Source organism: Carcharodon carcharias, chromosome 2 (genome assembly GCF_017639515.1).
Source record: "Carcharodon carcharias isolate sCarCar2 chromosome 2, sCarCar2.pri, whole genome shotgun sequence".
NCBI lineage: Eukaryota > Metazoa > Chordata > Chondrichthyes > Lamniformes > Lamnidae > Carcharodon > Carcharodon carcharias.
Window position 1 is genome coordinate 127,103,667 of NC_054468.1, and position 16,367 is coordinate 127,120,033.

Below are 16,367 nucleotides of genomic sequence, written 5' to 3' on the forward strand. Positions count from 1 at the left end.
ACTGATGCTCAGTTTGGATTCTGCCAGAGCCACTCAGCTCATGACCTCATTACAGCCTTGGTTCAAGCATGGACAAAAGAGCTGAACTCCAGAGGTGAGGTGAGAGTGACTGCCCTTGATATCAAGGCAGCATTTGATTGAGTGTGGCATCAAGGAGCCCAAGCAAAACTGGAGTCAATGGGAATCAGAGGAAAACTCTCCGCTGGTTGGACTCATACATAGTACAAAGGGAGATGGTTGTGGTTGTTGGAGGTCAATCATCTCAGTTCCAGGACACCACTGCAGGAGTTCCTCAGGGTAGTGTCCTAGGCCCAACCATCTTCAGCTGCTTCATCAATGGCCTTCCCTCTATCATAAGATCAGAAGTGGGGATGTTCACAGATGATTGCACAATGGTCAGCAGCATTCGCCACTCCTCAGATAATGAAGCAGTCCATGCAGCAAGATCTGGACAATATCCAGGCTTGAGCTGACAAGTGGCAAATAACATTCGCGCCACAAGTGCCAGCAATGACCATCTCCAACAAGAGAGAATCTAACCATCGTCCCTTGACATTCAATGGCATTACCATCACTGAATTCCCCCACTATCAACATCCTGGGAACTACCATCGACCAGAAACTGAACTGGACTAGCCATATAAATACTGTGGCTACAAGAGTAGGTCAGAAGCTGGGAATCCTGTGGCGAGTAACTCACCTCCTGACTCCCCAAAACCTCTCCACCTACATGGCACAGGTCAGGAGTGTTATGGAATACTCTCCACTTGCCTGGATGAGTGCAGCTCCAACAACACTCAAGAAGCTTGACACCATCCAGGACAAAGAAACCCGCTAGATCGACACCACTTTCATACCCTCCATCACTGACACAGTAGCAGCAGTGTGTACCATCCACAAGATGCACTGCAGAAACTCACCAAGCCTCCTTAGATAGCACCTTCCAAACCCATGATCACTACCAGCAGACACATGGGAACACCATCCCCTTGAAGTTCCTTCACTATCGCTGTGTCAAAATCCTTGAACTCCCTCCCTAACAGCACTGTGGGTGTACCTACACCACATGGACTGCAGCAGTTTAAGAAGGCAGCTCACTGCCATCTTCTCAAGGGTGTTTAGGGATGGGCAATAAATATTGGCCTAGCCAGTGGCGCCCACATCCTGTGAATGAATAAAAGATAACTCTCAAGGCCATTGCACATTCACTGGTATCTCACTCACTGCCAGCTCAAGGGACATCACCATTCACTCTCTCTCTCACACCCTCACATCTCCATCTGGCCTCATCGGCTCTAGAGACTTCCTCCTCAGCCCTCACCATCTTGAGGCCACTGACACAGATAAACTTGTGCCCCCACACACTCCCTGGGATACCCCTCTTCCCCAAGCAAGCCCTAGCCCTGCAGCCATTGAAAGCAACCCCCATCTTACCGCTGGTCTGGTAGCCCCCCCCTAAAAGTGATGTGGTGCTGCCTGTGAAACCTGGTGCTATGACTGTAAGCAAGGGAGGTAACTGAATCTCGAAGTCCCGAGTGAATTGCAGGTTTCCAGGTGCATGTCACTCATGTACCATTATGAAACATGTTGGCGTGAGTGAGCTCATGATCCGGCATGGGGGGGATGATTCCGACGAGCAGGGTTTATAATGAGATGCTAAAGTATTGAAATGAGGTTCCTGACCTGTGGCGGTGGGAAACGTGGCCCTGCCATTGACAGGTGGAGCAGATGACCACAAGCTGGTTTTACAACGTAGTGAAACTGATTTTTGCGATTTCCCAATATTTTCTGCTCCCGCCAACTATGACACCGGCTGCAAACGGGAGCGGAAAATCCCGGCTTCTATTGCTGCTTGAAAATAAATACCATTTCTCTCTTTTCACTCATTAAGTAAACTGCCTAGTTTTTGCAACATCTTGGCACAGTAGAGTGTCTTTGAATTACAATTGCTAATGGTAATGTCAGCGCTCCATCGAATGCATCCAGATCAGCACTGCTCCAGGGAGTGTTGACTTTTTAAAAACAAGAACTGACTTAAGTGTGGTTCCGGCTTTTTCCCTAGATGTGTGACCCAGTGGCATGACTACCAGGAGGCCAGGCAGCAGGTCATTGCACTGATGAACCAGGCGGAAAAGAAGTTGTCGGAATTCTCTTCAGCTAAAGCAGCAACTAGCCATGAAAGTGAAGAGAAGCTGACTCAGCATAAGGTCAGTATGGCAACAGTAACTGGCTGATAATAATAACTAGCTCACATCAATAGCTAGCTCACACAATAACTAACTCACATCAATAACTAGCTCACAATAACAGCTAACTCATTAATAGCTAGTTCATTGCAATAACTAATTCACATCAACAACCAGCTCACATCAATAACTAACTCACATCAATAGCCAGCTCATGACAATAACTAACTCATATCAATAACTAGCTCACATCAGTAACTAGCCCACAACAGCAACTAACTCATCAATATCAAGCTCACTACTATAACTAGCCCACATCAATAACCAACTCCCATCAATAGCCAGCTCACAACAATAATTAACTTATATCAATAACCAGCTCACTGCAATAACTAACTCACATCAATAACTAGCTCACATCAATAACTAACTCACATCAGTAACCATCTCACAACAATAATTAACTCATATTAATAACTAGCTCACAACAATAACTAATTCACATCAATAGCCAGCTCACAACAATAATTAACTTATATCAATAACCATCTCACAACAATAATTAACTCATATTAATAACTAGCTCACATCAATAACTAATTCACATCAATAGCCAGCTCACAACAATAACTAACACACAACAATAACTAGCTCACAACAATAACTAGCTCATAACTAGCTCCTTCTCTTTTTCATTCTCTCGTTCATTTTTATTTTTTCAGTTTTTATGAATTCCAAGAATTGAAAAGTAGGAGACCACGCTCCCGGTACTGTGTACGGTTCTGGAATTATAAAAAGTCCGTATTTTATAAAAAGGATATCGAGGCAGTGGAGAGGGTGCAAAAAGGTTTTACAAGGACAATACCTGAATTGCGATATTATACCTGTCATGAAAGTATGACCAGGCTGGGTGTCCTTCTGTAGAAAAGAGAAGACTGGGGGGGTGGTGGTGGCAGTGAGGAGGTGATCTAATAGATAGCATTAAAATTATAAAAGGTTTTGATAGAGTGGATAAAGGGACAATGTTTTTAATTGTGGAAGAATTGATGTCATCAATATAAATAGTCGCCAAGAAATCTAATAGGGAATTCAGCAGAAACTTCTGTATCCAGAGAGTGGTGAGAATGTGGAACTTGCTACCACAGTGAGTAGTTGAAGTGAGTGGTATGGATGCATTTAAGGGATGGCTAAATAATCAGATACGGGAGAAGGATTATGGTGATATAGTTGGATAAGGAAGGAGGAGGAGGTTCAAGTAGAGCATGAACACTGGCATGGACTGCTTGGTCTGAATAGCCTGTTTCTGGGCTGTATATCCTAAATTCTAAGTTTTATGTGTTTGTGAAAGCGTCACATTCTAATTTAATCCACACGTTTCACCAGTATTTCTCTCCACTCCCAGTCCTTGCTCTCTGTGGTGAACTCCTTCCATGAGAAGATCACAACCCTGGAGGAGCAAGCCTCACACCTCGAGAATTTGGGGAACGACGCCAGCAAGGCCACCATAAGCAGGTCGATGACAACCGTGTGGCAGCGTTGGACGCGACTCCGCACTGTAGCTCGGGAGCAGGAGAAAATGCTGGAAGAAGCTGCACGGGGCTGGAAAAACCTCACCGACAAGGTACAAAGCAGAGTGAAAGACATTGCTCCCAATAGAACAAAAGCTAAGAAATTTTCAATAAAAGCAGAAAGCATTGGAAACACTCAACGGCTCAGGTAACACCTGCGGAGAGAGAAAAATGGAGTTAATGTTTCAGGTTGATAAATTTTCACCAGAACTGGGAGAAGTTAGAAACGGAAGGCGGAAAATTTGTTTGTGTAAGGCCATGTAGATAGCGTTCCACACTGTTGTCTGTCTTAGGGAATTGACATATGTCTGCATGGCGTGGGTGGACATGGTGCTACATGAACAAATTTCTTCCTCCGAGGAGTTTTTAAGCAATTCAGAGCCGGGGAAGAGCAGGAAAGAACGATAGGAAGGCCTGTGATAAGGCGGAGGGCGGGAGTGATCAAATGACCAAAGTGATGACTGGGCGAGGCAAAAGGGGGTTGATAATGGGGCAAGTAACAGAAACAAAGGATGGATGGAGGAGGTGCAAATAGTTACAACAGAACAGCAGAGGGCGGGGGAAGCATGGAAATTCTGGTGAGGAGGAAATGACAGCCCTCCTTTCCACCCTATCACGGACCTTTCCCTTTGTTCCTTCCTTCCCACTCCTTTTTCCCTGGCTCTGCACTTGCTCAAGAACTCTTCATTGCTAACTTCTAATAAAAGCTCTGATGAAAGTTGATCGAGCTGATATGATAACTCCATGCCTCCCCCAGCTGTTGCTGCCTGACCTGCTGAGATTTTCAGTCTTTATCCCCCTTCCCGTGGATTTGGTTGAAGGTGTCATCTTTCCAAATAAGGGAAAGGTTACATCCATGACACAAGGTCAGAGCCCGCCTAAAACCACTTGCAACACCTGTACTCTGTACATCCTGTTATAAGCTCATTGGTTAATGACTATATTTTCCTCACTGTGTTCGTTTTTACAGTAGAAATATGAAGGCCCAAACAGGGATCCCAATGATTTGAAGAACGAAGGAGCTCTTGGGCTGTTTGTCATGAAGCAAAATTGGGATGGGGGTGAAGGACTGAAAGCAAGGACTAAAATGGATTTTCTCCTTGTGCTTGGGCAGAATTCTAGAAGGGAGACTGGATGCAAGAGAGAGATCATACAAAAAGTAGAAGTCTGGGTCAGGATGGTGTTAATTGCAGGACCACAAGATAATGATGATCCCGTCAACCTAACCCAACTCATCCATCTAGAGAAATCCAACAACAATGCCCTGTCCACCTGATGCTTTATTGTTCCTTGGCATTTTTACAACACCATTCGGAGGTCCACTCTGTGTGGGTCAATTATTGCTGATTTCAATCCTAAATTTGCCCTTTGACCTGCTGGAATCTGTGTCTCCTTGTCCCATTATTATGGTTTAATTTTAAATTCGGTTCCCAATTTACTTATTCTCTAACAATTTATATCCATAAAGTTCCCCTCAGTTGATCCTTTCAAGTTTGAAAAGCCCAAGTTGCCTCACGCAGCCCTGCAGTTCAGTGGTCTTCCATTCTGATTGGGTATGTCAAGGCCAACTGCATTAATACCCACATATCTGTTTCAGTTTTACCCTTTGCTTGGGTGTGGGAACAAAGCCAGCAAATATCAAGGGTTGGCAATGTGAACACAACTTTCATTATAGTGTAAGTTGTCTGCACAGAATTACTATGTAATTTAATTGTAATGCTGTTTTAGCATTCTGCTCTATTGTCGTTCCTACGCTTTGTGTTTTGCCTGAATTTGGAATCAAGACCTAATTTTTTGAGTGAGTTACCACGATCCCATTTCCCCAGCATTGTAACTCTCATCTTTGGAGTTACACAAGGTGGGGAGGCGGTGAGAAGACAGATTATTCCTGATGTCACTGAATGGTGGAACAGGCTTGAGGGGCTGAATGGCCTTGCCCTGATCCTATCTCCTGCCTCTGATCCTCACTCACTCCTAGCAATGTGGTGGAGTGAGGGCGGAGGGAAGGCGTGTATTCACCCGAGTGTTTTCTGTCGGTCACGTGAGTTATTTTCATGTTAGTTACTCTATTCCCCCGTGTTGGGATTGACTTTGGTTCCCAGATCGAGACAACCACTGTTGTAGTGGACCAGCTGCAGGACCGGCTCCCCGACAGCTCGGTTGAAAAGGCGAGGAAGACCGAGCTGCTCGAGCTCCTGGAGTACCATGATGCCTTCGCGCAGGAAGTGGAACGGGAGCAGTCCACTCTGACCGTGCTCCGACAGCAAGCGCTGAACATGCTCCGTGATGTGGCCATGCCTTCCACCTCTGTCGAGGACCTGCCTGTAATGCATGAGATCAAAGCCATGCAGGACAGATATGACAAGTAAGTGGATTGGATGGGCGGCTGTTGTTTACCCTTTAGAAAAGGGGCTTCTACCTCCCTTGAGTAAGGGGGGTAAATGAGTGATTTACCAGTGGGGAACTTTGACAATTGTTGTGAAGGGCTTTCTTAGTTAAGGAAAACAACAACAAGCAGGTCGTACTTCAGGAGATGTTTGGTGTTCAGGTGACTTTTGCAAGATAATTACAAAAAGGGCCAACTAGGGTCCATCCATCCAGAAAGATCCAACATTCCTACCCCATTGGAGTTTCCAATTGATTCTAGGGTTTTTCCCTCCACTATACCACACTGGAGTCCATTTCATGTATTATGTGAAGAAGAATTGCCCAATGTCAATCTGAAACTTGCTTTTGTTTGACTCCTTGTCCTACTGTCACAAATTAATATAAAGCCATTTCCAGATGTTCCTTTTCCATTCTATTAATGATCTTGTTGACCTATGTGGCCTAAAATGAAGCAACTGAACTGAAAATGCAACTTATATTTTGGTGCGCAGTTTAGATCAGTGAAGTTAGAGCCGCCTTGCCTGTGCAGCTGTGTGAACAATCCAGATGTACACCTGTTACGTATCATGAACGCACATCTAGCATCCGGCTTGCAGTGAGTAACGAGTGTGCAAACTCACTGCTCAGTGTCAGCCTCCTTCACTTGAGCCCGGCTCTTTGTGACTGCCACTTATTACCAGTTCCCAGCCACAAGCTTTCAACCCCAATCCAGATACACAGCCTCATTTCTCCCATTTAATTACTATTTATTCACCAATAGGTGCCTCACCAGGCTCGGGCTGCTCATAGATGGGTTGGGATTTTTCAAAAGGAATAACAACAAGCAAGCCACAACTTGTGTGATGTTTGACACAGAGTAATATCTTGTGCTATCATTATAGAATTATTAAATCAATATAAAAAAAAAAACTGCGGATGCTGGAAATCCAAAACAAAAACAGAATTACCTGGAAAAACTCAGCAGGTCTGGCAGCATCGGCGGAGAAGAAAAGAGTTGACGTTTCCAGTCCTCATGACCCTTCAAAAAAAATCAATATGTTGTTTATGTTATTACAAGTACCATGAAGGAATGACCACCACAGCGCCAACCAACATTTTACAAGATGGAAGAATGCCACCAAGGCCCATGTACTATAACATTAGAAAATAACTCTGTAATGTTCCCAACAGCACATGGCATGGTTCATTTTGTAGTTTTCTCTTGACTTTCTCCCCACTCTTCCAGGTGATCTCAAGCTGCGATGTATTTCCATCATGGCCATCATAGAAATTACAAGCAGGAAAGGGGCCATTCAGCCCATTGCATCTGTACAAGCACTGCCCCTTAAGCTAATGCTGTCTACTCTACACCTATAAGATTGCAAGATAAAGTTGCTAGAAAAAGTAGCAAGCCTGAGGATTGGGAGCATTTTAGAATTCAGCAAAGGAGGACCAAGAGATTGATTAAGAGGGGAAAAATAGAGTCTGAGAGTAAACTTGCAAGGAACATAAAAGCAGACTGTAAAAACTTCTATAAATATGTAAAAAGAAAAAGATTATTGAAGACAAATGTAGGGCCCTTCAAGTCTGAAATGGGTGAATTTATAATAGAGAACAAGGAAATGGCAGAGCACTTAAACAACTACTTTAGTTCTGTCTTCATGGAGGAAGACACAAATAACTTCCCAGAAATACAAGGGAACCAAGGGCCTAGTGGAAGGAGGAATTAAAAGAAATTAGTATTACTAAAAAAATAGTGCTGGAGAAATTAATGGGACTGAAAGCCAATAAGTCCCCAGTGCCTGATAATCTACACCCAGGGTGCTAAAGGAGGTGGCTATGGAAATAGTGGATGCATTGGTTATCATCTTTCAGAGTTCTGTAGATTCTGGAACAGTCCCGGCAGATTGGAGGGTGGAAAATGTAACCCCACTATTTAAAAAAGGAGGGAGGGAGAAACCAGGGAATTACAGACTGGTTAGCCTAACATCAGTGGTATTGAAAATGCTAGAGTCTATTATAAAGGATGTGAAAATGGGACGCTTAGAAAATATCAACGGGATTAGACAAAGTCATTATGGATTTATGAACGGGAAATCATGTTCGACAAACCTACTGGAGTTTTTTGAGGACGTAACTGGCAGAATAGGTAAGGGAGAACCAGTGGAGGTGTATGTGGATTTTCAGAAAGGTTTTGATAAAGTCCCACATAAAAGGTAAGTGTGCAAAATTAAAGCACATGAGATTGGGGGTAATATATTGGCATGGATTGAGAATTGGTTAGCAGACAGGAAACAGAGTAGGTGTAAATGGGTCTTTTTCAGAGTGGCAGGCAGTGTCTTGTGGGGTACCGCTGGGATTGGTGCTCGGGCCCCAGCTATTCACAATATAAATCAATGATTTAGATGAGGGAACCAAATATAATATTTTCAAGTTTGCTGATGGCATGAAGCTTGGTGGGCACGTAAATGGTGAGGAGGATGTTAAGTGGCTTTAAAGTGATTTGGACAAGTTGAGTGAGTGGGCAAATACATGGTAGATGCAGTATAACATGGATAAGTGTGAAGTTATCCACTTCAGTAGGAAAAACAGAATGGTAGAGTATTATTTAAATGGTGATAGATTGGGAAATGTGCATGTACAAAGGGACCTGGGTGGCCTTGTACACCAATTACTGAAAGCAAACATGCAGGTGCAGCAAGCAGTTAAGAAGGCAAATGGTATGTTGGCCTTCATTGCAAGAGGACTCAAGTACAGGGGCAAGGATGTCTTACTGCTGCTGTACAGGGCCTTGGTGAGACCACACCTGGAGTACTGTGTGCAGTTTTGGTCTCCTTACCTAAGAAAGGATATGCTCCCCATAGAGGGAGTGCAGCGGAAGTTCACCAGACTGATTCCTGGCAGGATTGTCATATGAGGAGAGATTGGGCCGACTAGATCTGTATTCACTGGAGTTTAGAAGAATGAGAGGGGATTTCATTGAAATGTATAAAATTCTGACAGGGCTAGACAGGCTGGATACAGAGATGATGTTTCCTTTGGCTGGGGGGACTAGAACAAAGGGTCACGGGATAAACCATTTAGGACTGAGATGAGGATGGTGAACCTGTGGAATTCTCTACCACAGAGGGCTGTGGAGGCCAAGTCACTGAATATATTTAAGAAAGAAACAGATTTCTGGACTCTAAAGGTGTCAAGGGGTCTGGGGAGAGAGCAGGAGTATGGCGATGAGATAGAGGATCAGCCATGATCATACTGAATAGCGGAGCAGGCTTGAAGGGCAGAATGACCTATTTTCCTCATCCTGCTCCTATTTTCTATGTTTCTATTTCCCTAACCCTTGCACTCTATTGTTTCTTATTCATCTTTTATCAATCCTTATCCAGTTCCCTTTTAAGTGACGTTACAGCCTCTTCTTTCATAGTCCTTTTTCATACAGCATCCTCTAGTCTAATAACCCTCTGTGTGAAAACATTTCTCCTGACTTCCCCTTTGATTCTCCCAGTAATAATCCTCAGTTCATGCCTTATCACCAATTCACTAACTAGTGGAAATATTTTTTCACTGTTTATCTGCCAGGGCCTTTCATTAGGCCCACAGTATCTCATCCAGTTGGCCTTTTCTTCGCATCTGAATGCATAAAGCTAGACATTCAGTGACAGCAGACTTCAACCAGACTTCATCACCTAACCTCATCCAACATCCCTGCAAGATCCCTCAAATAGCGAGTGCAAGAAATTACTAGTTGCTCTGTTTTAATAGTGTTGGTTGAGGGATAAATGTCGGGCCGGGTCAGAGCCTCAAATGCTTCATCAATAGACAAACTTACCAAACAATGGTTAAACATTTCCTACTGATAGTTATATCCTCATAATCTTATTTGAACCTCATCAGGTTTTAAAAATGCAATGCATTTTTGTCTTGAGGGTGGATTTTGTTCCATGGGCCCAATTTCCTCATTGGGTTGTGCAAGGTATGCTTGTGGTGAATACTGAGAAAAGTCTCTTTTTTTCCAATTGAAGTGTTCGACAGAAGATAAGGAAGAGCAAGAAAATGGTCCAACAGGAGCTGAAAGAGCGGGAGGAGGTGGAGAGTGAATTAAATGCTGTCAAACAGTGGCTCCACGAGACAAGAGAGTATCTGCTAAATCCTACCTCCGATGCAGTTACAGAGCTTCGGGAGTTAAAGGTATTTGTGTGTAAGGGGTAGCTGCTAGTTAATAGAAAAGAAAGAAAAGACATAAAGTAATACAGCATCTTTCATGACCTCAAGATCTCCCAAAACACTTTCCAGCCAGTAAAATACTTTTGAAGCGTAGTGACCGTAGGAAATGACCTGGAACCCGCTGCCTACAAGGGAGGTGGAAGCGGAAACGATCAATGATTTCAAAAGGAAATTGGATGGGCACTTGAGGGAAATTGATGTGCAGAGTAACAGGGAAAGAATGCAGGAATGGGAATTAACGTGGTGCTCCACAGAGAGTCAGCATGGGCCGAATGGCCTCATCCTGCTCCGCTATGACTCTCTGAAACGCAGCAGTCAGTTTGCACACAGCAAGCTCCCACAAACAGCACAGTGATAGTGGCCAGATAATCTACCTTTGTGATTCTGGCAGAAGGATAAACATTGGCCTGGGCACCAGGGACAACTTGCCTGTTTTTCTTCAAAATAATGCCTTGGGATATTTTACAACCAGCTGGGAGGGCAGACGTGTCCTCAGCTCAACATCTCAGTCGACAGTGCAGCACTCATTCAGTACTTCATTGGAGTGTCAGCCCAGATATTGTGCTTAGCTCCCTGGAACAGGACTTGAACCCATCACCTTCTGACTCAGAGGCAAGAGTGCTGTTGAGCCCAGGTTGACACCCAATGGGCAAGTATTGGTGGCAGCTAAACGGACACTGGAGCAGATTTTTGCTTTTACTACCTGGGTATTAAATATTGACCGGACGGAACGCAGAATGGAAAACCATCAATGACAACAGATTGTGTCGACCAGGCCTGTATTCACTGGAGTTTTGAAGAATGAGAGGGGACCTCATTGAAACGTATAAAGTTTTGACAGGGCTGGACAGATTAAATGCAAAGATGATGTTTCCTCTGGCTGGGGGGGGGCAGTCTAGGACAAGGGGTCACAGTCTCAGGATACGGGGTAGGCCATTTAGGACTGAGATAAGGAGAAGCTTCTTCACTCAGAGGGTGGTGAACTTGTGGAATTCTCTACCGCACAAGGCAGCGGAGGCCAAGTCACTGAATATATTTAAGAAGGAAATAGATAGATTTCTGGATTCTAAAGGCATCAAGTGATATGTGGAGAGAGCAGGAGTACAGCGTTGCAATGGAGGATCAGCTATGATCATATTGAGTGGCGGGGCAGGTTCGAAGGGCAAAATGACCTACTCCTGCTCCTATTTTCTATGTCTCTATAAAGAGACGCACCATCCCCCCCACACCCCACTGCCACCCCCAAAACACCCACCACATCCTCCAGAACCTGCCTGATATTATTTTCATTAATTTCTGGAAAGATCCATTTACAATTCTTACAATTCTCCCAGCTGGAGTATACATTCTGTATTATGTCCAGGTGTTGCCAATGTCATGCCTGGGTGGTAAACAACAACAAATTGCACTTATATAGTGCCTTTAACATAGTTTAAAACACTCCAAGAGGTTTCATAGGGGCATTTTCGGACAGAATTTGACACAGAGGCACTTAAGGAACGACAAAAACAGATGGCTGAAAGATTGGTCAAAGAGGCAGGTTTAAAGGAGCATCTTAAAGGGAGAGAAAGAAAGACCGGGAGCTGTAGGGAAGGAATTCCAGAGCTTTGGGCTTGAGCAACTGAAGGCACATCTACTAATGGTACGGCATTTAAAATCAGGGATGCACAAGAGGCCAGAAATGGAGGAGTCTTTTCATTTACTCTTGGGATGTGAGCATCACTGGCAAAGCCGGCATTTGTTTCCCATCCCTAATTGCCCTTGATCTGAGTGGCTTGCTAGGCCATTTCAGAGGCCTGTTAAGAGTCAACTGTGGGTCTGGAGTCACATGTAGGCCAGACCAGGTAAGGATGGCAGATTTCCTTCCCTAAAGGACATTTGTGAACCAGATGGGTTTTAATGACAATCCCGTAGCTCCATGATTATTATTAAAGAGACTTTATAATAATAAACTTTAAAGAGAGCATTTTATTTCGGATTTAGTAACTAATTGAATTTAAATTCCCCGAGCAGCCATGGTGGGATTTTAACTCATGATTCTGGAGCATTAGTCCAAGCCTCTGGGTTATTAGTCCAGTAACATCACCATACTCCTGTCCCATATAGATAGTGTAGCTGTCTCAAAGGATTTTGGGGCTGGGGGAGATTACAGAGACAGGGAGGGGTGAGGCCATGGACGGACTTGAAAACCAGGATGAGAATTTTAAAATGGAGGAGGTAATGGATCAGAGGCCAGTATAGTAAAAATGAAAATTTGCCCAACTGAATTCTCACCCGGGCACCAGGGAGATTTTAATTGTACAAAGTGAGTCTTGTGGTTGTGGAATGTGGTAGTGTTTATCCAATGGCAAAGGTGATTTGTACCTTCCTCCATTGTCTTTGCTGATTGGTTTTTTTTAATCAAAGGAATTGGGAAGCCTTTCTCTCACTGTAAAGCAATATCTTGCGTTTAGGAACTGCACACCGAGGTAGCCGCTCGACACCAGACAGTGGAACAACTGGCAGATCGACAGCGCGATAAGTACCTGGAGCTTTACACCATTCTGCCCTCTGAGCTCTCCGAACAACTGGCTGAGGTCACACTGGCCCTTGGAGCCATTGAGGAACAGGTAAAGTCTGTGCTCAGTTCCTTCGTGATCTACTTTTCTCAGGCAGTCCATCTAGCGCCACAAAATATCCACTTTCTCCACTACCAGTGCGCTGTGAGTGCAATGTGCATCATCTCCAGGAGACACTGCAGTAACTTGCCTAGACCTCTGCAATGACACCATCCAAATTCACAGCCTCCATCCTTTAGGAGGGCAAAGGCAGAGGGCACTTGTGAACACCATCACCTCCAAATCACACTTCACCCCAACTTGGATGTATATTGCCATTCCTTTGTGGCCACTAGGTCAAAATCCTGCAACCCTCTCACTTAACAGCATTCTGAGAGCACCTTCACTACACACACTGTAGCGGCACAAGAAATAGACCCCCCCACCCACTCCCGGCATCTTCTCAAAGGCAGTTTGGGATGGGCAGTAAATGCTGGCCATGCCAGCGGCGCTCACAACTCAAGAATGAACTTTAAGAAGTGATTCTCTATTTTTTGTACTCTTTGTACATAGACTGAATAGCTTAGAGTCTTTGACATTAGTTAGAAGTGTGACATTTAAGCATTTATAGTTTTGTATTTGAGGAAGTAATAATCCTGTCTCACCCAGCAATATTTAGCGGGAAAAACTAAAATACCTGGAAAAACTCAGCAGGTCTGACAGCATCTGTGGAGAGGAGCACAGTTAACGTTTCGAGTCCGAATGACTCTTCTTCAGAACTTCACCAAACATTAACTGATGCTGTCAGACCTGCTGAGTTTTTCCAGGTATTTTTGTTTTTGTTCTAGGTTTCCAGCATCCGCAGTATTTTGCTTTTAATATTTAGGAGACTTTGGGAGATGGTGATGATGCACCCTGCCCACTACCACCTTATGAAGGACAACTAAGGACAGGCCATCAATGTCAGCCTTGCCAGGGATGCCCATACCTCAAGAATTTATTTTTAAAAAGACTTCTAATTTAATGAAACCACTTCACTACTGCCATTACCTTTTATTCCGACTTAAAACATTCACATTTTTTCGAAAACAATTTGGAAAAAGCAGTTCCTTTATATTTTATTTTTCCACAGTAGGGTTTCCATTTCTTCTGCATGGATAGTGCGGTCACACAGGTCTGGGTTGATCACCAGAACTGAGTATTACCTGAGAGTTTCTCTCTCAGCTGTGTCAAGTCAAGGCAAGGCACCTTGGGTCTCTTGGGCGACTGCTTAGTGCTCCAGTCTTAATCTTTAGAGAGCACCAGAAAGTTTGTCCCCACGGTTATGGTTGCTAAGACTCAAGTGGCTTGCATCCACTTGAGATGAGTCTCTGTGGGAGAAGCAAAGCTTTGCAATTGGGATAGATGGCTGTGATATTTACCTGGGTTTCCCCCCCTGCAGAAATATTTGTAGTCCTGACTGTCTTACCCTTTTTTATTATTAATCCGTTGGATGTGAGCATCGCTGATGAGGCCAACTTTTGTTGTCCATCTTTAATTGCCCTTGGGAAGGTGGTGGTGAGCCATCTTTTTGAACTGCTACAGTCCATGTGGTGTAGCAACACCCACAGTGCTGATAGGGAGGGAGCTCCAGGATTTTGACCCAGTGACAGTGAAGGAACGGCGATATATTTCCAAGTCAGGATGTCGTGTGGCTTGGCGGGGAACTTGAAGGTGGTGGTGTTCCCAAGCATCTGCTGCCCTTGTCCTTCTAGGTACTAGAGGTTGCGGGTTTGGAAGGTGCTGTCGAAGGAGCCTTGGTGAGTTGCTGCAGTGTGTCTTGTAGATGGTACACACTGCTGCCACTGTGTGTCAGTGATGGAGAGAGTGAATGTTTAAGGTGCTGGATGATGTGCCAATCAAGCGGGCTGCTTTCTCCTTTGGTTGGTGACAAACAGGAGACTGTTGTTTGCAGCAAAGAATGTATCATATTTCACTGAGACTTCAGTGCACAAAGGGGAAAAAAATGGGGCAAACTGGGTGACAGTGAGTGGATATCATTGGAACAGAACAAAAGGGACTTGTTTCATGTCAATACACAATGAATTTTGGAAGGAAGGATGAAGAGAAGCAGTATAAATAAATGATATAATATATAAGATTTACACAAATCTTTGGAGGTGGCAGGACAAGTTGATAAGGCTATTTAAAAAAGTATATATTCTGTAATTTATAAATAGAGGCATGGATTACAAAAGCAAGGAAGTCATGTCAAACATCCTGGTTTGGCCTCAGTTGGAGGATTGTGTCCTTTTTTGGGCTCCTCAAATCAGGAAAGGTGTCAAGGCATTGGGAACAATGCAGAGGAAGTTTCCTGGAGTGGTAACAGCGATGAGGAAATTCAGTTACACAGAGAGACTATGGAAACAAGGATTGCCCTCCTTAGAGCAGAGAAGGTTCAGGGAGATTTCCTGGATTCGTTCAAAACTATAGTGGGCTTTGAAAGAGGAAATGAGTTGTTTCCAGTGGCTCGGTTGGTAATTGAGGACACAGATTTGAGGAAGTGAGAATTTATTTAACACAGTGAGTTGTTACAACCTGGAATGAATTACCTGAAAGGGCGGTGGAAGCAGACTCAATAGTAACTTTCAAAAGGGAGTTAGACAAATAGTTGAAATGGAAAATGTTGCAGGTTCATGGGGAAAGAGCATGGGGTGGTGAGTGGGAGGGAGCGATGGTGTTAATTGGAGAGCTCTATCAGAAGAGCAGACACCGGCACAAGTGGACGTCAGGCTTCCTACTCTGCCTTAGGATTTTGTGATGCTGAGAGGCAAAGCAAGTGTGAGGAAAATACTCATTTGGTGAAACAAGTTAATGCAATTTCTTTATCTCAGCACCAAATGGTCTCTTCTCTCCCAACACTATACCCGCTCCTCCTCCACCACCCCCCCATAACTCCTCCTAGAAAAGAGTGGACATAGTTTTCAATTGTAAACAGGAAGGATAGTGCAGACTGTGTTGACTGTGAGCTGTGATTTTCATTTGCAACGTTCCATGTGTTAATGTTACATTAATTGTATTGTTAAAGTTAAGGATAAACAGCTGGAGGGAATTTGATTAAGTATCTTCAGCATGTATAAAAAGGGACTAGGGGAAGTCTTGTAGTGCAGTGGGAAGCATCCCTGCCTCTGAGCCAGAAGCTCTGGGTTTGAGTCCTACACTAGGACTTGATGGCCAAGGAAGGTGCATCATAATGTGGCCAAACAGGTTGAGTATCAACTTGTAAATTCTTCCAACGCAAGAAAATGACAGGCAGTAAGAGCAGGAGAGATTCCCGGTCAGCCATGTGATGGAGAGAAAATTAGAGCCTCTACCATCACTATCCATAGCTCCAAGCCATAATGTGGATGTAAAAGTGCATGTTGCCACAGCAACTCAGACTCCCTGAGTGAACTGTAACATACGACAATACCAGAATCTCCAAATCTTGGTCCTCTTCACCTCCT

General features: G+C 44.1%; 1 protein-coding gene across 1 annotated transcript in view; it reads left to right on the forward strand.

Moving 5' to 3' along the window:
- Nucleotides 1-16,367, forward strand: part of LOC121288199 (nesprin-1-like) — an 81,087-nt gene that overhangs the window by 51,024 nt on the left and 13,696 nt on the right. The window contains exons 21-25 of the mRNA XM_041206633.1: nt 2,063-2,207; nt 3,589-3,807; nt 5,857-6,119; nt 10,144-10,309; nt 12,799-12,954. Of these exons, the coding sequence (XP_041062567.1) occupies nt 2,063-2,207; nt 3,589-3,807; nt 5,857-6,119; nt 10,144-10,309; nt 12,799-12,954 (949 nt within the window). The remainder of the gene's footprint in view (nt 1-2,062; nt 2,208-3,588; nt 3,808-5,856; nt 6,120-10,143; nt 10,310-12,798; nt 12,955-16,367) is intronic.